The following is a 27,369-nucleotide window of genomic DNA, read 5'->3' as shown; positions in this document are numbered from 1 at the left end:
TCAAGATAAATGCAAGCAGATTTCAGCAATCGTCTTCTATTTAGTTTTCATATAGGGTCTACGTTCAAAATTTTTTTATATCTCTAAGCACTTTCGAGATATAAAAAAATGGTGACAATAGATTACGCGCGAAAAATATCCAAGTTTCATATCTCAAGAACGGTTGAAAATTTAAAAATCTTTTCAACGTAGAGTATGTCTCAAATTGTAAAAGAAGCTCAGCGCATCAAGTTTCACGGACCTGTGACTTCATCAACTTGAGTTATCACTAGATACTTTAAACTTTTTTTAAAACTTATTTCTTATCATATCTTCATTTTTAGAAGTCCTATAAAGATGTGAATAGGCTTAATGAATTTCTCGTAAAAAACTGATTTAGAATCATCTATTTATTTTTAACATCACCAATATTATCATGGAAGTCGAAATTTGCAAAAAAATATTCCATAATTTCGCCCCTCATCTTTGAATCCCTATAACTCCTGAAGTTTTAATTTTTAAATATTGTTGATTATATTCAAAATTCATCCCATTTCAAGGGCTATCGAATGAATATAGTGGTGTATTCAAATTCCAAAAAAAGTTGTAATTTTTTGGTCACATTTTTAGAGATATAATCGGAAATCTAGAATATTTTCAGCCAATTTCTGAATCTCTAAAAATAATGACACTATAGCTATGAAAATTATTAACCTAGGCAAACTTTTGAATAGAAATCGAATGAAACTAGTCCCATTGTCATAGATAAAGTATTTGCTGAGATACCAAAAAGTCTGAAACAATGAATATTTTAGAAAAATTTCCGCCTTTGTTCATATCTTGCTTCAAAATCAAGATAAATGCAAGCAGATTTCAGCAATCGTCTTCTATTTAGTTTTCATATAGGGTCTACGTTCAAAATTTTTTTATATCTCTAAGCACTTTCGAGATATAAAAAAATGGTGACAATAGATTACGCGCGAAAAATATCCAAGTTTCATATCTCAAGAACGGTTGAAAATTTAAAAATCTTTTCAACGTAGAGTATGTCTCAAATTGTAAAAGAAGCTCAGCGCATCAAGTTTCACGGACCTGTGACTTCATCAACTTGAGTTATCACTAGATTCTTTAAACTTTTTTTAAAACTTATTTCTTATCATATCCTCATTTTTATAAGTCCTATAAAGATGTGAATAGGCTTAATGAATTTCTCGTAAAAAACTGATTTAGAATCATCTGTTTATTTTTAACATTACCGATATTATCATAAAAATCAAAATTAAAAAAAAATATTCCACAATTTCGCCCCTCATCTTTGAATCCTTGTAACTCCTGAACTATCAATTTTCGAATATTGTTGATTATATTCAAAATTCATCCCATTTCAAGGGCTATCGAATGAATATAGTAGTGTATTCAAATTCCAAAAAAAGTTGTTATTTTTTGGTCACATTTTTTGAGGTAAAGTCGTAAATTTAGAATATTTTCAGCCAATTTCTGAATCTCTGAAAATAATGATACTATAGCTATGAAAATTATTAACCTAGACAAACTTTTGAATAGAAATCGAATGAAACTAGTCCCATCTTCATAGGATAAGTATTTTCTGAGATACTGAAAAGTCGGGAACAATGAATATTTTAGAAAAATTTCCGCTCTTGGTCATATCTCGCTTCATAATAAAGATAAATGCAAGCAGATTTCTGCAATCGCCTTCTAATGAGTTTTCATATAGGGTCTACGTTCAAAATTTTTTTATATCTTTAAGTACTTGCAGGATATAAAAAAATGATGACAATGGATTACGCGCGAAAAATATCCAAGTTTTATATCTCAAGAACAGTTGAAAATTTAAAAATGTTTTGAACGTAAGGTATACTTGAAATTATGAAAGAAGCTCAGCGCATCTGATTTTACGGTTCTGTGACTTCATTAACATGAGTTATCACTAGATTCTCAAAACTTTTTTTTAAACATATTTCTTATCATATCTCAATTTATAACTGTCTTATAAAGATAAGAATGGCTGAAATGAATTTCTCATAAAAAAATGATCTAGAATCAACTGTTTATTTTTAACATTTACAATATTATCATGGAAGTCGAAATTTGCAAAAAAATATTCCATAATTTCGCCCCTCATCTTTGAATCCCTATAACTCCTGAAGTTTCAATTTTTGAATATTGTTGATTATATTCAAAATTCATCCCATTTCAAGGGCTATCGAATGAATATAGTGGTGTATTCAAATTCCAAAAAAAGTTGTAATTTTTTGGTCACATTTTTAGAGGTAAAGTCGAAAATCTATAAAATTTTCAGTCAATTTCTGAATCTCTGAAAATAATGATACGATAGCTATGAAAATTATTAACCTAGGCAAACTTTTGAATAGAAATCGAATGAAACTAGTCTCATCTTCATAGGATAAGTATTTTTTGAGATACTGAAAAGTCGGGAACAATGAATATTTTAGAAAAATTTTCGCCCTTGGTCATATCTTGCTTCAAAATCAAGATAAATGTAAGCAGATTTCAGCAATCGTCTTCTAATGAGTTTTCAAATGGGGTCTACCTTCAAAATTTTTTTATATCTTTAAGTACTTGCAGGATATAAAAAAATGATGACAATGGATTACGCGCGAAAAAGTACCAGGCACAGTATTTCAAGAACGGTTGAAAATTTAAAAATTTTTTCAACGTAGAGTATGCCTTAAATTATGAGATAAACCCAGTGCATCAAATTTCATAGACCTGTGACTTCATCAACTTGAGTTATCACTAGATTCTTAAAACTTTTTTTTTAACACATTTCTTATCATATCTTCATTTTTAGAAGTCCTGTAAAGTTGTAAATAGGCTTAATGAATTTTTCGTAAAAAATTGACCTAGAAACAAATGTTTATTTGTAAAATATCTCATCGTATCATAGAAGTCGAAATTTACATAAAAATATTCTCTAATTTCGCCTTTCAACTTTGAATCCTTATATCTCCTGAAGTTTCAATTTTCGAATATTGTTGATTATATTCAAAATTCATCCCATTTCAAGGGCTATCGAATGAATATAGTGGTTTATTCAAATTCTAAAAAAAGTTGTTTTTTTTTGTTCACATTTTTAGAGGTAAAGTTGAAAATCTAGAAAATTTTCAGCCAATTTCTGAATCTCTGAAAATAATGATACTATAGCTATGAAAATTATTAACCTAGGCAAACTTTTGAATAGAAATCGAATGAAACTAGTCCCATCTTCATAGGATAAGTATTTTCTGAGATACTGAAAAGTCGTGAACAATGAATATTTTAGAAACATTTCCGCTCTTGGTCATATCTTGCTTCAAAATCAAGATAAATGCAAGCAGATTTCTTGAATCGTCTTCAAACTACTTTTCATATGGGGTCCACCTTTAAAGCATTTTTTTTATTTTAAACCATTCTTATGTTTAAAAAAATTAAGACAATTAATTATGCGTTAAAGAAGTACCAAGCATAATGTCTCAAGAATAGTTAAAAATTAGAAAAATTTTTAAACACAAAGTGTATTTTAAATGATTATTGAAACACAGCACATTATGCTTTGTTTTTCTGTGTGGTTTTTTAATTGAGCTATAGGTACATTCTTGAAAATATTTTTATCATATTTTGATTTGAGAATTTCTATGGTGTTCGGACTAGGTCATAGAATTTTCTTTGAAAAGTTATTTGAACTATTAATTAATTATAGTATTTCCAGTTGTTTTATGGGTATCGAGTTTTGTTAAAAAATCTTCGCTCTTTCATTTACTTACTTTTATTAATTATAATTTTTAAAAAATTGATTTTTATACATTTTATATTTTATCTATAATCCATTATTTTTATGGATTGTTTTATAAAAATACTCCTGTATTAATTAAAAAAAAGATTATTAAGGTGATACAAATTTTAAAAAATAATTGAGAATTTATAAACTAAGTTTTGCTATGATATATTTATTTTAAACTAATTTAAAATTAATATTTTTTATTTTATCTTTTTTATCTTTAATTAAATTTTAACTTTAAGTTGTTCTGAAATAAATTAATTATAATTATAATCTCATCTAAAAAAGTTACATAACTATATATTAACAAGAAGTTTTTTTTAGATAATATTTTAGTAATAGAAAAATAATGATACTGTTTACATATTTAATTTGGTTTAATAAATTAAAATTTATCTAGTTTCATTTTTATAGATATTATTATAAATTTAAAGATAAAATAATTGCATAAATACTTTAAGTATTTTTTTAAATTTACTTTTATGTAATAAATCAAAATCATACAAAAATCATGTACTTTTTATTCTAATATATAAAAAAAGTAATGTTTACAAGTCAACATCTACTTCTGTATCCCATTCAGTGATAACTGGATCAAATTTCCATAAATCAGGTTGTCCATAATGTGGTGAAACAATATCAGTTGTCCTCCAATCAAATGGTGGAACTTTTCCCCATGTTGGTCCTCCAATAACATGGATTTGAAGTTTTTTAAATAATTCATAACTGGTACCTTTGTAATCTAATGAACCATGATTTCTATGTCCCATTCCTTCAACTTCGTATGTTCCATTAATTGGATTCAAATCACCTCTTGCTGAAATGGCTGCTTCTGCTGTATATGGTGGTGTGCAATTACAACGAGAATATTTTTCATTTTTGTAATCATTATATCTCATAAGATCTTTTAATGTTTCAATATCCTTAACTTTTCCTTGATCTCTATGGAATATTTTAGCTCTTGGTGATGCTCCCCATTTCCACCAGTTATTTTGTTTACCTTTAAGATCGAAATTTGATCTTACACTTATTTCATGGAAATATGGAATATTATAACTTGGCCAGTATTTATATTTATTTAAGAACCATGTCATATCTTTAGCCATTGTGTATCCAGGAATTTGTTCTAATACCCATAAAAGATTTTCTTTAGGTAATTCTTGATTTGGTTTAAATTCTTTATAAGCAACAACAGTCCATTGATTGTTGTATGTTCCTGAATTATAAGCAGCAAATATATCTGTCCATTCTTTGGCTGTTGATGCTAAAGCATTAGAAATATATGAACGTACCCAACAATGAATTTGTCCTTTTGGTTTTATAAATTGATTTGTATACAAAGTTTCATTAAATATGGCAATTGTGGTTTCAATTGCAGCTAATCCTGAAGACATTAAAGTATAGTCATCAGCAGAAGATAAAGCACCAGCATATCCAGAGAATGAAACTGTATGTCCAGGAATTTCTTTTTTATCATAAGCAAATTTATAAAGTTTCATTACACGATTCATTGTAGAATAAGAAGACATAGCAACATGAGAGAATAAAAGATCTTTGTTTCCTTCGGTAACCTTAACAAGACCGGAACACTTACCAGGATCAGGATCATCTCTAACTGGATCAGGTTGTTTTTTGAAATATTTATTCAAATCAAATAATTCACCAGACAATTGAATCATAAGAATTGGAGTCAAATCATATCTAACAGTTGCTTCAAGTTCTTTTGGGTCCCTTCCAATATAACCATCATAAATTCCAGTTAATTGAGTGAAAGTTAAATTTACATGTCTCCAATATTTATCAGTTGAAGCCTTTTCTTTAGCTTGTGATCTAAGCCAATCAAGATTTTCAACTAAATAATCCCATAATTGTCTACAATAATTTCTATAATTTTTACACATTCCTTCAATAGTATTTCTATAGTGGTAATAGATTTGAAGTTTTGTTAATACTCCTTCTAAATAACCAGCAGCATAATTTTGCAATTCATAAGGATATCCAGGGAAAGTTTCAATTTCTAAGAAACCCCAACCTGTTGAGTTGACGGCATTTTTATAACTTCCTAAAGCAATTTGTTTTTGACAGATTTTTCTTCTTGTCATATATACTCCTCCTGTTGCATTCATACAAATTGAAGCAAATGTATCAGGTTTCTAAAAAAAAATAATTTTTATAAAAAATATTAAAAATATAATTAAATTTACAGTTGGATGTGGATCATTTTCTAAGAAATCATAATCAACATAATTTTCCTCATAGTAGGAAGAAAATACATTGACAGCCAAAAAAGATACCAAAAAAAGTACCCTCCAACGCATGTTGAAAGAAGTTGACCTGTAATATCAAATATAATTAAAAAAAAATACTTTATAAGAACATTAAAAAGTAAATATAATGATAATATACTTATTATAGATAACAAATTACAAATGTTAAAATTATATGATAACAAAAAGCTTTCCCTCCATATATAATTACATTAATATATTATAAAAAAAATGGTATCAATAAAAAGTTACCAATGTTTTTACCAAAAATACACTACATGCTATCATATATAGAAAACTTACCAGTAATCTAAATTATTAGACTTATACATTATCAAACGAAGAAAAATTGTATCTGTATCATTAAATTATCAGAGATTTTATAGTGGAAAAGTTAATCAAAATATTATCATTCACTTGTCTTTTTATTTATAAGTAAAAATTACATATATTTAAAGACAAGAAGATAAAATTTTTGTTTGTATTATTAAAAATATTGTTTAATTACAACGAAATGATTCTTTTAGATTAAACTTTACATCAACAAAATATCTTTAATCTTTTATTTTAAAAAGACTAAAAAAGTTTGAAGAATGATAATAAAATATAACATTTTTTTTGTAAATCATTGTCTTAAGATTTGTCTTTAATCAATTTATTTTAAAAATAAAGCCGATAAAATATAACAAATAATTTCTTGTTATACAAATTATATTACACCAGTAGATTTAAAAGATTACTCAAAAAAAAATATTGATGTTAGAGAAATCAATTAATAAAAATATAAAATTTAGTACTTAATTTATAATAAATTATAATAAAAAATAATTTTTAAGAGAATAATAAACTATATGGATACCCACGATGTTTTGAACGAAAAACTGAAAGAAGTAAACTAAATCCAACAAGTGTAATAACAAGTCCTATAATTACAACAATATTCCTTTTCAAAATAGGTGATGGTTTAGGGTTCTCTTCATTATCATCAACTGCAGCATCAGTTAACAAAATAAATCCAACTGTTACAAGAGCATAAAGTCCTCCAACAATGTATGTTTCAGAGATAAGTTGATATTGAGTTGATGAATGAATAAATGTTGCTGAACCTGTTTTTGGATTATTAATTGCAAATGGTGGTCCTCTAATATGATTCCACATCTGTCCTGACATGAATGCAAATACCAAGAACAAGCAAAATGCTCCCCAAGCAGATTTATTGTAAAGGAAATCAAGATTATCACGACGAATGTAAAGAATTGATACTATCATAAGTAAGAAAAGTAATATCATAATTGGAGCTCCATAATTTGGTGGTCTAACAATATTAATTGTTATCTCAGTTCTTTCTTTTACAAATCTTGCCAAAATATCAGCCTCAAATCCATTTGACTGAACATCCATTGTATCACTTGATTTTCTTGATCTTTTAGCTGGGAAATGTATAAATGCAGGAGCTGTATTAAGATTAATTGAAGCAAAAACTTCAGGAGCATCTGCATAATCAACCATAACAAAGTAAAGCTTTTTAGCTTCAGAATATTGATGACGATATGAATTAGCAAGAATTTCAAATTCATCATAAGCTGGTTTACAAACTTGACAATTCATTTGTGGTGATAAAGCTGTAAACATTGCAATAATACTGTAATTACGAGGAGATGATGATACATATTGTTTGAATTTTTCTGTATTCAAAGACATCATTGGCCTTCTGTATAATGAATCTTGAAGGTTTGATATTTTATCTTCTAATGTTAATTGTGCACCACGAGAACATATTGCTAAGCATATTCCAATTATTGTAAAATATATTTTGTGGAACATTTCTAAAATAATGTTTAGATTATTTACAAAAATAATAACAAATAATAAAAAATATTTCACAGTCATGTCAACTGTTTTTAAATAAAAAATATAAACAAATTTATAACAAAAAAAAAACATTGAGATCACAGTCTAAATCGAAGTTATTTTATTTTTTGCTAGTTGAAGAAAATTTCCCAAATCCCATTACTTTCATCATTTCTTCATCTTCTAATTCTTCTTTAATATCTTCATCTTTAACTTTCTTTTTCTTCATATTTTTATCATCAACATCTTCATCAATTAAATCATAATCAGTAGGACTATCCTTTTTCCTTTTAAGTTCTTTTTTCTCAGCAGCTTTCATAGCTATCCTTGCTTTAACATCATTTACCGAACTCTTTTTAACTTTCATAGTAATTCCAAGATTCTTTTGATGAGATTTACCATTACAATGTGTAAGATATGATATTGAATCTTTTACAGTAACGTCACATATTTCACAGTAAAAACCAACTCCATCATTACATGTATCTGGGTTTACTTTTGTAGATTTACCTATCTTAGATGTTAAATCTATCTAATATAACAGAAAATTATAAAAATTTGTGACATAAACTTACTTTTTCTTCCCTCATTTTAAGTAACTCCTTTTTACCACTAGTTTTTTCTGGCTTCAAAAGTCCATTTTTTTTTGCTATTTCCTCTTTTTCTTTAGCTAAACGTTCCTGAGCTTTAATATGATACTCTGTAATATCCCATTTCCTGCGATGATCCTGAACTTCAGCTTTTGTTCCTGTTTTTTCATAAAAACTCATTTTTAAATTATATTTATGGTGTAGTTAACTAATTGTAGTATAAAATAATAATAATTTTAATACATATAAAAAAAAGAGAAGAAAATTGATAATATACAACAATTAGAATACACAAACAGCAGGCTGAGTTGGTTAGCAATGTTACTCTATTTCCAGTTAGGATACCACTCCTATATATACACCTGACCAAATTTCATGAAAAAAATATTTATACCTTCTCCTAACTGATAAGAATAATTTAAATAATATATGTAAATGAAAAATAAAATATAATTTTATTAATTTTTTTAAAAAAAAAACTTTTTTTTATGAAATAATAAATTTATTGATGAAGAAAAGTTTAATTATTTCTTTTAAAAAATTTATGTGGTCACATAAATATTTACAACATAAAATATAAAATTGGTGTTTGCTGCAAAATTGTGATTTTGAAGTAAAATTGAGCCTAAGGATATAAAAAGGTTGAGGAAAATGTTTATGATGTTAACTTTTAAAAAAGTAATTTTTTTCAAAACAATAATAGGGACACATTATGCACTTTTTAATATTTTTTTAAATAAAATAAGTATCCTTAGAAACGTAAGTTTCATTCTTAAATTATAAATTAGAAAACATTTATTGCTGTTTTAAGATGTATTTTAAATCTTCAAGTTCACTTTCAAATATTTGAAGCAATTTAGAAAATAAAGTAAAAATTGTCAAATAATGAGATTGCAATGAATTCTTTCAAATACACATATAAAAAATATCTCTTCAATTTCAAAGAAAATACTACTTAAAAATATTTATTATTATTTTTGCCATATCATAAATTTATTATTATTAAAAAAATTATCTTCTTTTACTAAAGAAAATGTGCCTTTTCTGTGAATATTTTTAAAAAATTTTATCTTTGAAAATCGGATTTTGACATAAATCTTTAATAAAGACTTTTAAAAAATAATAACTTTGAAGTTTTCTAATTTATAAAACAAAATTAAAAAAAAATATATAAATATTTATAATATTAAATTACTGCAATATTGCAAATTATAAGCCAATTAATTATTCTTATAATAAATTTTTGCATTTTATGTTATTATTTATTTCTAGACAAAATAATGAGATTTAAAAAGTTTAAAGATACATTATAATATTGCAATGAGATTATAATTTTATTATAAAACTAAAAAGTAATGTTTTATCAAATACATTTTTAAATGATATAATATAAATGTATGTCATTATTTAAAAATATCAAAAATGCAGGTTAATAAAATATATAAAATAGACTAATTTATTATTTATTTCAAAATTCTTTTATAAATTATAATTTGTTATTGCAATATAATTTCATGTACTTTTGAAGATAGAAAAAAATTTTTTATCACATTATTAAAAAATTAATTAGAAACGAGTCACGGTACCATTCTCATTTGATGTAATTTTATGAAGAAGATTGCGTTAGTTCATTGGAACGCAAGGATTCTAAAATATTTGTATATATTTTAAAGTAAAAAATTTTTTATAAAACAATTAGAGATATCAAATTAAAAGACGAAAATAAAGTAAACACATTTGTATATTACTACTGAATTATCAAAAATTTTGTTGAGCTTTTTTATCACTAGCTAACATATATTTATTTCTTTACAAAATATAAAGACCTGATTGTATTTGATAATGTGTTAGTATATTATTGTGTCATTAAAAATTATATTTTTAAAGAGTTGATAAAATAAATATTTTTTAGATAATTTGTTATCATTTGTTCTTATTATTTTTTTAACAAATTTAAAGTAATCCATAGTATTTTATTTTAAGAAGCTTTTATTTAATTGAAATAATTAATTATTAACTAAATTTAGAAATTTTAATAATTATATTTTTATTTTTTAATTTTATAATATCTCTTTTTTTTAATGATTAAAGTATTAAAAAAACACCATATGTGTTAACGTGCAAAAAATAATTTTATAATTACTATTTTTTTTATAAAGTTATTTTTATAAAAACATAATTTCAATAATTAAAGTGCACCTATTTGTAGTCATTAATTTTTAGTTAAATTGTAAACATTAAATAGGTTTTAACTATAACTATAATTATTTTATTATTTTTCTTGCTTATTTTTAAATAAAAAATTTTTTTTTATATAATCTTAATAAACTACTATTTTCTGCAATTCATCCTACTCATAGACTAAATAATTATCACGTCAATATACCTACTGTCATTCTTCATAACACTTAATAATATTTTACTCTAGTATAAATCTGTCGAAAAGATTAATTCAATAAATTGATAGTCTATATCTAATAAAAATTGATAAAGTATAAAATTATTATGCATTGAAATGTAAATGTATTTGGAATGTTTGTGTTTTCAAATTATGTTCCAGGAAATTATCAGTAATAATAAAATATTTACGTTATTATGTTTATAAATATCATTTATTTTTAGTACAATTTATTATTTTTCTAATAAATTTCTTGGTTATATTAATTAATAACTGCGCATCAATAAATTTTTTCTAAATATTTCTAAAAGTAAAGAGTATATTTCTTTGTTGTTTTTTTTTTTATTTTTACAAATTTTAATACTACAATAAAACTTTTTTTCTTTGGGTAAGTAAAGTAAAAATTTTTGTCTATTAAAGTTATATATAATATACCAAATAAGATTTTAAGAAATTTTATTATCTATAAACAAATTTTATTTTTCATAATTAGTTTATAAATATTTTTTTTATTTTATTTAATATAAGTAAAATAAAATTAATGGATAATACTTGCCTAACATGTTATATATTAAAATAAATTATTTGAATACATTATTAATGATGATTCTTGTGAATTAATTATACATATATATACATATATATTATATTTATGTACTTTCTTAGTTGTTATAATACTTTTACTTTTATATATAATAAATATAAATATTAGTCTGGGATGATTAATAAAATATTAATTGCCATTGAATTCTAGTTTTAAATAGACATATTGTATATTATATAAGAAAAAGATCCACATATATCTATTTCTTCTTTTTTTTTTTATTTTATTATTACAATTGAATATTACTTTAATATTATATTTTTATAAAAATGCATTAAGAAACCTTAAATTTATCATTTAAAATTTATCCTTAAAATCCATCTATAAATGTTTTATTGAATATCTTTTTTTTTTACATAAATTTATAAAAAAAAAAAAAAAAAACCATATGACATAGTTTATTCTTTTTAACTTAATAGGTAGATATATAAATAACTTATATTTTCTCATAACTATTTGTAATAATAAGTATTTTTTTTTTTTAAATATTTATTAACATATATATTCATTAATTATAATGAAGCAAAAATCAATTTTTATTTCAAAATAATATGATATATAGATGTATGTGATAAGCAAAAAAAAATATATATATATATATTTATTTATTTATATATTGTTTTAAATAATCATTATATTATAATATGTAAGGACATCTCTCATTCAAATGATAATTATTATTATTATTATTATTCGATTAAATTTTTGTCGTACTTCAAAAACTAGTATTTATACCTTCATTTTAACTTTTATATTACTAATACATTATTCTCTCTCTATCTTCCTCCTGTCAACTTTAAGTTTGAATAACTTTTTAAAAATTTACTGAAGATTACCTTATTTTTAGTATACAAATATTTTAAAATATATATTTATTTTAAAATGTTCTTTGAGTTATATTTATCTGATTCATACATTATTTATTATTATTATTCTATACAAATTTTATTTCAAAAATCATAAATTTTTGTTAAATGTTACAATTATAAAATAATACACTTATCATTATTTTATCTTCTATTATATATATATTATAATGTCTTTATTATATAAGACAAAAAAATTTAATATTGTAGAAAATTTTACGATAAAATAATACTTTTAATACTATTAAAATATACACATTTTTTTACTTAAATAAAATTTAATATTAATTTATAAATTTTATGAAACATATATTTGTAAGCATTTAAAATTTTAGTAGACAAAATTATTATCATACACAGATGATATATATATATATATATATAAATTTTTGACGATGAAAAATAAAATTTTCAGTGGTTTCTTTAGTTAAAAAAAAAAAAAATTTTTACTAATAAAAATATATAAATAGAATCATATAAAAAGTATTTTCTATATATACATATAATTGAATAAGTATTATAGAAAATAATATGATAATAATATTTCGTTTGTTAAAGTTATTATTACTAGTACACTGTATTTAGTAAACATTAGCATATAATTTTGTATATTATCATAAAGGCAGATCTTTTCTTGCATATGTAGAGTAAGAGTTAATAAACTTTTCTCTATTAATGTGGATACATAGATAAAACTGTTTTGAGCATCTTTTTAATAATCAAAAGAACTTTTATTAATAATGTTTAATATGTAAGCCTTCATTTGACCTATGATTAAAATCTATAATATAATAATGTAATGCATCAAAACACGGCAAATAACTTGTATATATTTCATATTATATCTCTTTACTCTTTTCCTTTGATTACGTGTATCATTTTCTCTCCCATTGACACATTGTCGCGTCGAAAACTTTTTAATACTTTAAAAGATAAAAATTTTTCAATTTTATTAATTATATATAAATATAAATCATAGATTACTGTTAAATAAAAATTTACAAAATTACCATGATTATGTATTTATTATTATATTAAACTTATATGATTTTATACTTCTTCATCTTATACTCTTGTTATTATAACCAATCATGTTTTTTTTTTCTTCATAAAAATAGGAACAAAATATTAGATGAAAACAAAACATGTCACAATGATATTTTTTTGCCTATAAAATATTTTATATTTGAAATGTAATCATATACCATATATTTATGTTGTCACATTATATATACTTTGACAAACTTCTAGACGTTCTTTTTTTTTTTTTATTAATTTCATAAAAAAAAAGAAAAAAAGATGACTTCATTTGAGAAAAAAAAAAAAAAAGTTAAAGTCAAGAATAATATTTATATATTTATTATTATAACGCCCCTATCCCGAGAAACTTTAATTATAGTTAGAGAGAGATTGTTTTGTTTTTAAATTTCTTTGCCTTCTCAAGATGCACTATTATTAAATATATTCCATTCTTTTAGTACTTTTGTTACTTATATATTATATATATATAATAAATATATATTTACGCTTAACTTTATCATCATAATAATTTGTCAACTTAACAAAAATTCTTTTACATGCTTTTAAAATACTTTAAAAAATTATGAAGATATTTTAAGAATGTACTGTAACATTACCCAACAAGAAAATGATAAATATATATATATATACGAAGATATATTCTTTTAATTTTTTTTTATTGTTCGTGTTACAACAAAAATTTTTAAGTGTATGAGTTGGCCTGAGAGAGATAACCTTTAACATATTATATGTAATATATTTTTGGTGAAAAATTTTATATTATTATAATCAATTTTTATCATATATTTTAAAATAATTTATATAAACGAGAGTAGTTAAATTATTTTATTACTTTTCAATATTATTAATGTATATATATATTTTTTTATTCAATAGTATTTTTTAAAAAAAAAAAGTTTTACCTTCATTAATATTTTTTTTTTCCTTTACTTTTATATAAATTATATTAAAGAAGTATAGATTATTTAGGTTAAGTCATATTCTTTTCGGACAATAATTTTTTTTTTTTTTTGGAGGCAAATTTATATAAATTCAAACATGCCAAAAGAAGAACATTAGATGGTCCAGTATTAAAATTCAATACCAATTTTTCATTCATTTTTCTCTATTTAATTTATAAAATCGTAAGGCACTCCTCTATGACTATCTCTATATTTTATATTTCTTTCTTTCGCTCTCTATCTATTTCTTTCCTTTATATTTTCCCAGTTACTAACAAAATTTTTCCTCATTTTTACAATTTACAATTGGATGGAGTTGTTTACGATATATAATATATATTATATATTTATATACATACATACACATATATATATATAATACTATAAACATTGGTGTATACTTTTGTTACTGCATTCTTCAAGCTCTTGACTGATAAAATATCCTATTGAAAATATGCTCAAAACTTGATAGATAACACCCAAAAACATAATAACAAAATAAACAATTTTATGTTGGTTGATAAAGTGTGAGAAAAAAAAAAGATTATATCAAATAATTATTTAATATATTTAAAAAAAAAGTATATTTTTTTTAATTAATAATTTTTTTTTAATTACCTACTATTTTTTTTTTCTGTATTAATTTATTGTAACTTCTTTCAATGATTATTTTTAAATAATATTTTGATAAAAGTAAAAATATCATTATTTATGAGGTGTAATCTAGGTATTGGTGATAGATAAATTAAATACATAATATTATTATTTTATATTTTTTTTTTTGTTAATATATTTATCCCACTATAATATCTTTTAAACTTTTTTTTTTTTTAAATTGATACATTAATATAAAATCTTTTATAAAAAAAAATCAATTTTTATATAAATAATATCCTTTGTTTAATAAATCAGTTTATGCATTTTTACATATATGTGTATGGCGTTCTCTTAATTAAATTTTATATTACATAAGTTTCTAATTTATAATGTGACCTTTTTTTTTAATTTCAGAATATATACTCTCTCTACTTCTTTTACAGGTCGGAGTTTAGATATTATAAATTTATATAAAAATATACAAATTTTTGCAAAAGAAGAAAAAAAAAAATATATCACCTCTTATTGGAAAAGGTGCCGTTAAATATATATTGTCTCTCTTGATCAAGGTATATTTTGTAACAAATCAACAATTTTAAGTCATTATATATTTTCACAAAAATACACATATCAAAATTAAAAAGTTACACGTGTGTATATGTGTATATGTATCTATCTTTTTTGTATGAACTATAACATATAATTTTAAAAAGAGATCATTTTTTGGTGAACATAAAAATTGCAACATTTAAAGAATTTGACTAGTTTAATATTAAAAAAATTATATATTATATTATATACAATATATACCAAATTTTAAAGAGAGTGTTATTCTCTTTCTTATAATATACATCAATTTATTATATCAATATATTACTGTTACTAACCCGTACACTATAAACAGACATTTTTAATTTTAAAGTTAAAAAAAAAATAATAATATAATTAAATATTTTTTTGATAAAATATTAAAAAATTTTGTCAAATGCTGGCTGAAACTGTTTGTGATATTGGAAAAAAAATTTCTATTGTTAATAATAGTCAACCAAATACATCAACAAATTCATCACCTGCCAGAGGATTTTCATCATCTAATGGATCATCATCATCAATTGGTGGTGAATCATCAACTATATTAAATCATCATAATAATGATACTTTACAAAATACAATGGATCAAAATACTACTCCTTCAACTACAACACAATCAATTACATTTGATGTTAATTTAATAAATAAAACATTTCCATGGATAAGAAAAGAATATGAACCAACTATACAAGGTTTAGATGATGAATTAAATGATTTATGTGATTATCTTAAACCAACTAATAATGAAAGATTAGTAAGATATAAAATATTTAATGAAGTTAGATCTGTTCTTCAAGCAACATTTGAACATTGTGAAGTTTTACCATATGGATCAATGGCTAGTGAATTATTTTTACCATCATCAGATATAGATATTGTCTGTTTTATGAAACATTATGTTCCAGATCATTTAAATATTGCAACAGAGGCATTCACCAATTCTATACATTTAGAGGTTGTCAAAAAAATTGAGGGAGCAACGGTACCAATAATAAAACTTCGTAATAATTCAACACAAATAATGATAGATGTGTCATTCGATACACAAAATGTTCTGCCAACAGTTGATTTTTTATTAAGATTCAAACAAAGAAATCCAAAATTAACAACACTTGTATTAATATTAAAACAACTACTTCAAGATCATAATCTTAATACAAATACTGATGGTGGTTTATCATCATATGCTATTGTTTTACTGGTAATTCGTCTTTTACAAATATTTCCTAAAAATGATTATTGTAATGATAATCTAATTAATGATCAAGATACATTAGCTCATTATTTTTTAAAGTTTCTTGAATATTACGGTGTATCATTTGATTATGAAAAGAATGCTATACGTGTTAGAGATGACGGTGCAATACTAACAAAACAAGAAATGTTTAGAGAAATGAATTCTATGGATTCACTTAATCATTCTCTACTAGTTATTGAAGATCCTATTATGCCTCGTAAGTTTTAAATTTTTTCTTTTTTTTTTCTAAATATATATACATTTATATATATAAATTTTTTTTTTAGATAAAGATGTATGTAAAAATTCCTATAGATTTGCTGCAATTAAAAATTTATGGAAATCAATGTATATGACATTTAATGAAATATTTGAGAATGGCTTTCAAAATAATGATAATTATTTTGGTGTATCAAAATCATTTTTTGTTAAATTTATTCATCTACGTCGTTGCTCACCAGAGATTAGAAGTATTATTGAAAAGGCTAATGTTAATTTTCAAGGTGATATTGGACCGTTTCCTATATTATATCCAAATGGTCAAATATATTCATTTCAATATAATCAATTATATCCACCACCATTTAATTTGGTAAATCAATGTGTTCCTGGAATGCAATTACCGTATAATTCATATGCTATACCTGTTGGTTATTTACCTATTACAATGTATAATTCACCTCCAAATGGAGTTCCATTTCCTCATCAAATACCTTTACCAAATGGTGGAACACCACATCTTTATCCAACACATTTTGTTATGCCACAACAGATATATCCTGGAACAGTTATCTATGCAACTAATTATAATAATTCTTGCTATCATAGTAATCCAAATAATTATCAAACTTCTAATCCCCAAGGACAAAGTACGGTGACATCAGAAATCGAGGAGGCTAGTGAAGATAAAGATAGTTTTTCAAATTCTGAATCTGATGAAGGAAAAGATTAGAATTTTGATTTTTTTTTTTAATTTTTTGATTGTCACTAATTAATCATTATCTCTGTGCTTTCATTCAACCTTCCCGCGATCTTCTTAATATTATGACGTGTTTTTGTTTCAAATATAGTTAGAAATTTTATATTACCAAAGAATTATAAGTAGTTAGTCATTTGTTTTTTTTTTTTTTGTTTCTTTTAATATTAGAGAAAAATTTTTATACTTGTAAAATTTGATATATTACAGGTTAACTTGTCTTTTTACCAGTTAGATTTTTTTTTCTTAAACTATTTGTATTTTTAATTATATTTTTTTTTCCATCAAAATACTCTATTTATCTATTACTAACTACTATATACAATTATTTTTGTCTCAATTAATCTACATATAATCATCTTATGTTCGCTTTTAAGCTCCGGTATATATTTACAAAGTTTTTGTTAAATAAATGATTTATAAATATTACCAAAATCTGTAGTTAGCCATTTTTAGTTTTCTACAAAAAAAAGATATATATTTTTAAGGAAAAAAAAAATTCTAATAACAAAAGAACTAGCCTATATATATATACATTTTTAAACTAATAGAGTTCCACTAATTTTCACTTGAAATAGTAGTTTAATAAGTTTTATGTGTAGCATAATTTAATAAATGTAAAGAAAAAAAAAAGTTATTTTTAGCGTATAATTATATATTATTATTAAAATTAGATCAAAGAATATAGATTAAAAAATTTCATATTGACAAAATTTCATGTCACATGAAAGGTATTTTCTTTTAGAAATACTATAAAAAAAAAGTAAATAATCATAATAGTTTTCTTTTGTTCTCATTCTTGAAGTATTTTGAATGATGTTTACATTTATCATCATATCTCTTTAATCAAAAAAAAATGCCTTATAAAGCTTCTTCATAAAAATTACTAAAAAAAAAAAAAGAAAAAATTTTGTGTAGTAGCTTATCATAAAAAAATCTTGCCTTTAGTAAATTTTATTTACAAATTGTTTGTTAGTCTCTTTAGATATTAAAAAATTATGTACACATAAGAACAATCTTGTTTATTATTAAATTGTAATGATTTTTTTTTTAAAAAAATGTTAATAAAGTATTTGCCATTATATTATTGATAAATTGACTACTTATAACTTAAAGAATATTATTAAAAAAAAACGATTCTATCAATTTTTAGTAGAGTCATTTTTTTTTGTTGTATAAAACATACAAATAAATTGTTGTTTACTATTTTCACAACTTTAATGTCAATTTTTTTAATTATTAATTCAAATTATGGCTAATCACATTCAAGATAAATTTTTGTTTTTTTTTATAATATGTTAATGTATATTAATTAATGATATTTTTCTATAATTTCAAGAATCAAAAAAAAAACCATTTTATATAACATTTTTAAATATCAAAATAAATAGTGCAATGATAAGAAATATCACTTTAAAAAATTTCATTATAACACAAGAAAATTTATAAAATGAAATTAAATATAAATGGAATTATAAAAAAGATCTTCAATAACAGCATATTAAGATTTCATAGAAATATCTTAACTTTGAAGTCTTTTATAAAAAAAAATAAAACATTTATATATAGAAAAAAAAGTTGTAAAAAAAAACTTTTAAATAATGATAACTACAATCATTTAAATAGTATATTATTTATTGTGATAAAAAAAGCCCATTTGAAAAAAAAAATTAATTATTAAACTTTTAACTATGATAATGGCTATATTGATAAGAAAAATAATTTTGTGAAAAAAATTGTGATTCTTGAGATATTGCCTTTGACAAGAACATTTCAAAAAGATAACTGATAAGAAGAAAAAATTAGTAATTTTTTTTTAAGATTAAGATAATAACAATCTATTTTTCATATATTGACAAAAAATATTAAGACTATCTTATGCTAATGAATCAAAAAAAAAGTTCTTATTTTAAAGATAAACATAAAAATTTGAATTGAAAAAAATCTTGACATTAAAATTGATTCTATAAAAATTAAAAACTACCAAAAAATTTAATATATAATATTTTTCATAGAATTATTAAATAATGGAAAAATAATTATTCACAATTTTAAAGTTTAAAACATTAAAGAACGTATACGTCAAGTAGGAAAAAAGTATAAAAAAAGTGAGAAATCAAAAATGTTAAAGGAAATTAATAAAAAATTAATACTTTTTTCGCTGTTTAATTTTTTTTAGTCTGAATAATACTTTTTAGTACACCAAATAACTTTTCTACGCCAAATAGATGTCAATATAATTTAAAAAAAATGAAACTTTTTATTAATTTAATTTTTATCTCTGTGCCATTTTTTTTTTAGTTTTATTATATAAAATTTATTTTAAAGTACATTATTATACATAATATATAATGCAAAAGTTTAAAATATATATTTTTATTTTGTCTTCACAAATCAAAAATATATTTAAAACTTTTTATTTATTTTACATAAATTTTCTAAGTAAATATGTATAATTGATTTTTTAATCAATTGCATGTTTAAAGTATGTTTTGTGTAATGATTAAAGGCATAAAAATTATTTCTTTAAAATATTGTATATCATTACAAACAAGTTTATATATTATAAATAAATATTATCATAAAATTATATTTTATCTATCTTTCCCTCTCTCAGATACAATTATTATACTATTTTATTTTTAATAAATTTTGTTCCAACAACTTTATCAAATTGTTAAATGATATACATACAGTTTAAAAAATAATTGATACTATAAATTATTGTGGTAATTTTATTTTGTTATCATTTACAATCAGTAAAAATACAATTTATATATATTTATATCTATACACATGTGTGTGTATGGTTGAAAATAGAATATATAACCTTTTTCAGTATCAACAAATGATAAATTTGTTGGTTAAAAGTTAACTGAAAATGAGGTGATAATGTCCTTGAAGTATAATACAAAAAAAAAATTTTTTTGCACATTTAAAACAATTCAAAATATTCTTAAGATGTATTTACATTTTGAATATATTTTTTTTTTAATTGATAAGAATTTTAGATTAAATATATTTACTTTATATTTGCTAATAATTTTCGTTATTGATTTTTATAAATTTACGTTTTCCTAACTAATGTATATATATATTAATTTGATTTAAAAAAAAAAAAAGATTTTTGACTTCGTCTATTGAAAATATATTATATTTCAAAATTAATTTTTAAACATTTCTTTTGAATCTATTAAATTAATGTTGTTTTAACACTTATGTATCCTAATAATATAAATTTCATCATAAATTATTAATTAATTTTTGATTTCATTTATAATTATATTTACGAAGAGATAACATTTTTTGTACTTCTCAACAAGTTATTTATTTACTCTTTTTTACATAAATAATTTATTACGTAAATAAAAAAAAATATGTTCTTTATATTTTGTAAATGTTTTATTTATTTTTTATAAAAATAATTTGCAAAAATTTAATATTTTTTTATTTATATTGCGTTGGCTATGATATTTTAATACATGATAAACTATAAAAAAACAAATATTAATGATCATAAAGAAAACTTGTTATTAAATGTACTTTTTAAATTATAAATTAAAACATTTGTATGATGTTAAGCAAAGTACAAGCACAATGTATTTAACATAGTTACTCTATCTAAAACTATTTTTAACTTAATATTTTAAAATTAATATTATTTAATAAAATTAAAAAAAAAAACAAAATTGTACGACTATGTCATTATAACTAGTTCAGTATTGATGTTTTTAGAATAAAATATTTTATTTAAAAATACTCTATTATTTGATAAATTATACATAATGTATGTATTTGACGTAACAATATCATCCTTCAAAATATCATACTAGTGCCCTTCATCACAACACAATCTCTACACCACATGATATTAAAAGATATAAAAACTTACCCTATTTAATAATATTTATTATTTTATTTTCTTTATTATTATTTTATTTTTATTATTAAAAAAAAATCAAAAAATATTTATAGTAATTTTATTAAAATAAAATAATAACTTTAAATAGTTATTTTGGCATTTTATAGTTAATTTTTATTTATACAATCTTATAACGATTTTTATTGGAAGTGTGATTTTTGTTGATATGTTTATCTATTACTTGTCTCTTCTATTTTTACACATTAAATTTATACTTAATCTATAAATAAAAACGTTATTATTTAAGTTATTTATATATATATAAATATATATATTTATATTTATATATTTATATATATAAATGGAGCCATCGCAAGGCGAGATTCCCTTGACTACAGTTTCCTCACAGACACCTATTATTCATACAACAAATGCTTCTCAAACTGAGATTCGTGTTGAAAATATAACCCATTCATGGACAGTTAAAAATTTTTCACATTGTTATCAAGAATATTTAGAAAATTTTGTTTACCTTCCTCATGGTAAGGAACATCTTCAATGGAGTATCAAAATATATCCAAAAGGTAATGGTGAAAATAATAAAGATTTTGTATTTTTATGTTTGAATCGGGTATTAAATAATGGAAGTAAAAATAAAATTGGATTTAGATCACGTTTTACCTTAAAAAATAATGAAGGTAAAGAAATTGAAATGAGAATTCATCCTAATCCATCTCATTCTGATTATGTTGCCTACATTAAACGGGATGTGTTGTTCCCACAAATTTTACCTAATGACAGTATTATTGTATTTGTTGAAATTAATGTTGCTGTTGAGACAATTACTACAACTCTCGATGATACAACAACTTTATGTAACTGTGAAAAACAATTATGTGATGATTATTTAAAACTTCTTGATGGAACTTTAACTGATTTTGTCATTAAAGTTGGATCACAAGAAATTAGAACTCATAAAGCTATTCTAGCTGCTAGGTCTCCCGTATTTGAAGCTATGTTTTCTCATCAGGATACTAGTGAATCAAAATCGGTACATTAATTTTTATATTATTGTAATCTTTTTTTTAAGGGTAGTGTTGTTATTGAGGACATTGAATATGATGTTTTTAAAGAATTAGTTATTTTTATCTATTCTGGTAAGATAGCAACTAATAAAAAAGAGTTGGCTGCTGATCTTATGATTGCTGCTGACAAATATGGGTATGTTATTTTTAAAAAAAATAATAAATAATAAACATTTTGTAATAATTTTTTTTTTTAGATTAATTGAACTTAGAAATCACTGTGAATTATCGTTAATAAAAAGTTTATCATGTGAAAATGTATGTCAATTATTGATATTGGCTGATTTATATAATGCTGAAAAATTAAAAAAGAATGCTGTATCATTAATTCTACAACGTCCCACTGAAGTGACTCATAGTTTGGGTTGGACGAATGTTGTACGAGAACATCCAGAACTTGTAACAGATATTGTTAGACATTTTGATAAATCAACAATAAATACAACTAGCACAACAGAACCATCAACGCCAACAATAAATTTAAATGGTATTTTTTCTATTTTAAGATTATTTTAAGTAATTTATTTTATAGATTTGTAAATATATATTAACCATTGATTGAACATCAATTAGTCAGATTTAAAAAAAAAAACGGATAATGTTAAACAGTGAAATGCACAAAGAAGATATTTGTTTCATATGATGTCATTTTTTATTATTATAAAAAACATCTTTTGCCATATATATACTCATAATTATTACCCTTATAATATATTATATAGGCGAAATTTAAGCTAATAAATTTTTTTTCGATTTTCAAACATTTAAAAAAATTTTATCAGAAGAAAAGATTGCATTAATTACGAGATAAAAGATTTTTTTAATTTAAAAAAATTCTTATTATCTAATAAATATGGTTTCAAGAATGAAGAAAATACATTTTGTTTAGAATAAATGATGGTTGCTTTGTTTCGTTTATGGCAAATTAAAAACTACCTACTTTTGGAAGATGAATATGAAAAAAATAATTAATATATTATTATTATTATTTTACTACTAGATAATAAATAACAAAAAAAATTTTCAATTAATAAAACCATTTGTCTTAGATAAAACGTTGGTAAACAGTACTTGTAAACATTTTAATTTTTTTTTAAAACATTTTTGAACTTCTTATTATTTAAATAAATGTTTATTAAATATATATTAATACTTATAAGTTTTCAGTGTTTCAAACTTAAGATAAGATGTCTTTTAAAAACAAAAGTTTTTATATATAGAAAAATAATTTTTTTTTATCTGCCAACTTTATAAATTATTTTTCTTTGTAATTGTCGAATAATTTTAAAAAATATGTAAAGACAAAACAAGAAAATTGTTTTGAATATCTTGAAATAATTTTTTGTAAATATAAAAAATTTATTAAGAAGTAAATTGTATAAAAAAAATTATACTAATTAAGATGTAATTTATCAAATTACATTACATAGAATATATTATTAAAAATTAGATTAATATTAATACTTCTATTGTTTATTTAATTCAAATTAAACAATAGGGACAAAAAAATATATATGTAAATAAAATTGAATAGTTTGCATATTTTGCCATTTGTAATGCTAAACTTCTGAATTAAAGTAAATAAACTATAACATTATAGTATATTTTTGTATAATTTATTTGTTAATATTTATCATACTGTTAAATAAAAAATTATTTAATTGGAACTATATAAATGTATTTAACATTATATTATATTATCACATCAAAGTTTTATTTTTATATGCAATATCATATTTTTTGTTTAATTTTATAAATCCTGTAATATATTTGTACAATATTAAATTAAAACATACTAAACCATAGTTTAAAAAAATATATTTAATTAAAAAATTATTTATTTGCTTCAAAAATTTTTTATAAATTGAAAAAGATACCATTGAAAGTTTGTTGAAGTATGGAATTGAAAAAAAAATTTGCATTTGATAAACATGAAATAATATTTTAATAATTTATTTATAATAATTCAATAATAAATTTCTTAACTTCTTATATTTTTTCTATAAACTTTTTTTTATCAGGTATAGTAGTTTAAAAGACAATTGTATAAATATAATTGATTTTAAACATTCATCAAAGCATTTAATCTTAAAATATTTTAATATATATCAACAGATATTATAGTGTGACATTTTATAACGTATATCAACCTAAAGTCTTATCAATTAACATATATTTATTTTACTTTAAAATAATTTACTTATATTATTATTTTCAGAATGGAACGACAAAAACCAAATATTCATAATCGTTATGAGAATACTGACGCATACGGTAAACTATTTTTTTTTATTGTATAAAAATAAAAAAATATTCTTTAGATAAACAAATTTCAGACGATGAAGCATTTTTTTCTAAAACAATTGGACGATGCCAACATACAAATTGGGATGTTTGTGAAAATGTTCGTTTACAAGAATTGACAGAAATAAGAGAAAGATCAGTACAAATGGAAAAGACAATGAGATGGTGGTCTGATTGTACAGCTTCATGGAGAGAAAAATGGAAAACAGTAAAAAAAGAAAAAAATGAGGCTAGAGAAGAAATTGAACAATTGAAAAGGCAATTAGAAGTTATGACAGATTTATATGAAAAAGAAAAAGCTAAAAATGAAGAACTAGAAAAAAAAATACATGAACTTGAAAATAAATGAATAATAAAATTTAAAAAATGTTTGAAAAGTAAAAGATTTGCTCCATACCAGGCTCGAACTGGTGACCTTGGCATTGCTTAGTAGTGGAATGAAACTTATAAGTACCACGCGCTAACCGACTGCGCCAATGGAGCACGTTCATACCGATTTCAGATGGGTTTTTATTTCGTTTTATGTTATTTATTTATTTAAGACGTTTTTTAACTTAATAATATTATTCAAATAAATAGATTTAAAAAATAAAATGACTTATCACTCAAAAAAAAATATATTTATATGTAAAAATAAAAATATTTTTAAAAAAAATCTTATGTATATGATATATAAAATTATTTCAAATTTGAAAATAATAATTATTTTAATTTATTCTAAAATAATTTAAAAATGTACTTTCATTTTTTTTTTTAATATTTTATATACTTTTAATAAAAATTAATTTAAAAATGTTATATGCTATATTCCACAAAAAAAAAATCTATATAACTCTTATATAGAATGTTTGTTAGATAGAACATCCAGCTGGCATATATTTATGTAAATAATTTAAAGTATATTATTTTTTAAAAAGTAATATTTATATATATAGAAATTTTGGAATAAATAAATTTTTATCATTACCAATTATTTAATATATATTTGTTATTTTAAAAAAAAATAATGGCTAGTCCACGAACAAGAGGAATTTTAAAAGATTTAAGACCACTTAATGAAAATAATGTAGGTTTATAAATTTATTTTTATTATTTTTATAATAACTAAAAATAACTTTTAGACATGTTTTGAATGTGGTGCACCAAATCCACAATGGGTTAGTGTTAGTTATGGTATTTGGATATGTTTAGATTGTTCAGGTAAACATCGTGGTCTTGGTGTTCATCTTAGTTTTGTACGTAGTGTAACAATGGATAAATGGAAAGATAGAGAATTAATGAAAATGCAAGTTGGAGGAAATAGAAAAGCCAAAGAATTTTTTGAAAGTCAACCAGATTATAAAAGTAATTGGTCGATACAGGAAAAGTATAATTCCAAGGCAGCTGCTTTATTAAGAGATAAAATTAATACAGAGGCAGATGGTAATGAATGGGATATTGAAAAATCTTCAGCAAAAAATTATGTACCATCATTAATAACAAGTATATCCTCTAAAACTAGTACTGCTAGTTTGAACAGTAATCGATCTTCTAATAATTTAAATAATTCATGGAATGATGATAATGGATATACTGATGGTTATAATAGTTCAGATTTTAATAAAACAAATAAATACCAAGGATTTGGTAATACATTCAATAATGAAAAGAAAGAAGATGATTTACTTGCTGGTGCAATGAATTCATTATCCTTAGGATGGGGTTTTATAACAAAAGCAGCGTCACAAAGTGCAGAGATGGCTAAAGAAGTGACAGCTCAAGTTACTGCAAAAGCATCAGAATTAACTAAACAGAATGATAAAGATATATTAGCGGGACTTAGTAGTTCTTTAGCTACATTAACAAATAAAGCTACAGAATATGGTAGCAAAGGTATTGAGGGATTAAATAATATTGTCAAAAGTACCTCAATTCAAACTTTTACTGGAACATTAAAAAGTCAATATGAAGATCTAACTACACCAGAAGGGGGAAAAAATTTTGGTACAGAAATTGGCAAAGATTCTCTCAATTATAATTCTGTTGATTTTTCATCATATGATTGTGATAAACAAACTAATGAAGATATTAAACCCACCAACGTAGTAAAAGAACATAATAGAAAAAAAAAAGTAGTTAAAGAATCAGACAATTTAATAAATTTAGATTTTGATAATGTTACGTCTTTTGGTTCCTCAGAATCTACAGTATCATCAAAAAGTGCAGCAAAACCACAACCAATACCAAAAGTAAAAACAGCTGAAGATGATGTCTGGGATATGCTTAACAATTAGTAATAATTACTCTGGTATTATTCAGTTTGATAAAGCCATTTTTTTTTTGGAAAAAAAAACAAGTAAATAAAAGTTTGTTTATTTTTCATGTATTATTTTTTAACTGTG

At 22.1% G+C, this 27,369-nt stretch overlaps 7 protein-coding genes across 7 annotated transcripts; 4 read left to right on the top strand and 3 right to left on the bottom strand.

Moving 5' to 3' along the window:
- Positions 1–4,326: 4,326 nt before the first annotated feature.
- On the bottom strand, positions 4,327–6,377 carry SRAE_2000059700 (Putative phospholipase B-like 2; the record flags this gene model as incomplete). The annotated part of the gene is made up of 3 exons (XM_024651446.1): positions 4,327–5,931; positions 5,983–6,112; positions 6,349–6,377. 3 exons carry the CDS (start codon positions 6,375–6,377, stop codon positions 4,327–4,329), a joined length of 1,764 nt encoding a protein of 587 aa, XP_024505123.1.
- Positions 6,378–6,876: 499 nt separating this feature from the next.
- SRAE_2000059600 (Magnesium transporter protein 1) lies at positions 6,877–7,869 on the bottom strand (the record flags this gene model as incomplete). The annotated part of the gene is made up of 1 exon (XM_024651445.1): positions 6,877–7,869. The coding sequence occupies one exon, from the start codon at positions 7,867–7,869 to the stop codon at positions 6,877–6,879; it is 993 nt and encodes a 330-aa protein (XP_024505122.1).
- Positions 7,870–8,017: 148 nt separating this feature from the next.
- SRAE_2000059500 (Zinc finger matrin-type protein 2) lies at positions 8,018–8,666 on the bottom strand (the record flags this gene model as incomplete). The annotated part of the gene is made up of 2 exons (XM_024651444.1): positions 8,018–8,428; positions 8,472–8,666. The coding sequence occupies 2 exons, from the start codon at positions 8,664–8,666 to the stop codon at positions 8,018–8,020; spliced, it is 606 nt and encodes a 201-aa protein (XP_024505121.1).
- A 7,252-nt stretch (positions 8,667–15,918) lies between these two features.
- On the top strand, positions 15,919–17,713 carry SRAE_2000059400 (PAP/25A-associated domain and Nucleotidyl transferase domain-containing protein; the record flags this gene model as incomplete). The annotated part of the gene is made up of 2 exons (XM_024651443.1): positions 15,919–16,978; positions 17,049–17,713. 2 exons carry the CDS (start codon positions 15,919–15,921, stop codon positions 17,711–17,713), a joined length of 1,725 nt encoding a protein of 574 aa, XP_024505120.1.
- Positions 17,714–21,960: 4,247 nt separating this feature from the next.
- Positions 21,961–23,224, top strand: SRAE_2000059300 (Speckle-type POZ protein; the record flags this gene model as incomplete). The annotated part of the gene is made up of 4 exons (XM_024651442.1): positions 21,961–22,650; positions 22,690–22,820; positions 22,882–23,171; positions 23,217–23,224. 4 exons carry the CDS (start codon positions 21,961–21,963, stop codon positions 23,222–23,224), a joined length of 1,119 nt encoding a protein of 372 aa, XP_024505119.1.
- Positions 23,225–24,903: 1,679 nt separating this feature from the next.
- Positions 24,904–25,337, top strand: SRAE_2000059200 (Hypothetical protein; the record flags this gene model as incomplete). The annotated part of the gene is made up of 2 exons (XM_024651441.1): positions 24,904–24,958; positions 25,006–25,337. The coding sequence occupies 2 exons, from the start codon at positions 24,904–24,906 to the stop codon at positions 25,335–25,337; spliced, it is 387 nt and encodes a 128-aa protein (XP_024505118.1).
- Positions 25,338–25,994: 657 nt separating this feature from the next.
- SRAE_2000059100 (ADP-ribosylation factor GTPase-activating protein 1) lies at positions 25,995–27,261 on the top strand (the record flags this gene model as incomplete). Its single annotated transcript, XM_024651439.1, has 2 exons — positions 25,995–26,054; positions 26,110–27,261. The coding sequence occupies 2 exons, from the start codon at positions 25,995–25,997 to the stop codon at positions 27,259–27,261; spliced, it is 1,212 nt and encodes a 403-aa protein (XP_024505117.1).
- Positions 27,262–27,369: the final 108 nt, after the last annotated feature.

Source organism: Strongyloides ratti (genome assembly GCF_001040885.1).
Source record: "Strongyloides ratti genome assembly S_ratti_ED321, chromosome : 2".
NCBI lineage: Eukaryota > Metazoa > Nematoda > Chromadorea > Rhabditida > Strongyloididae > Strongyloides > Strongyloides ratti.
This window is presented reverse-complemented; position numbering and strand designations above follow the sequence as displayed.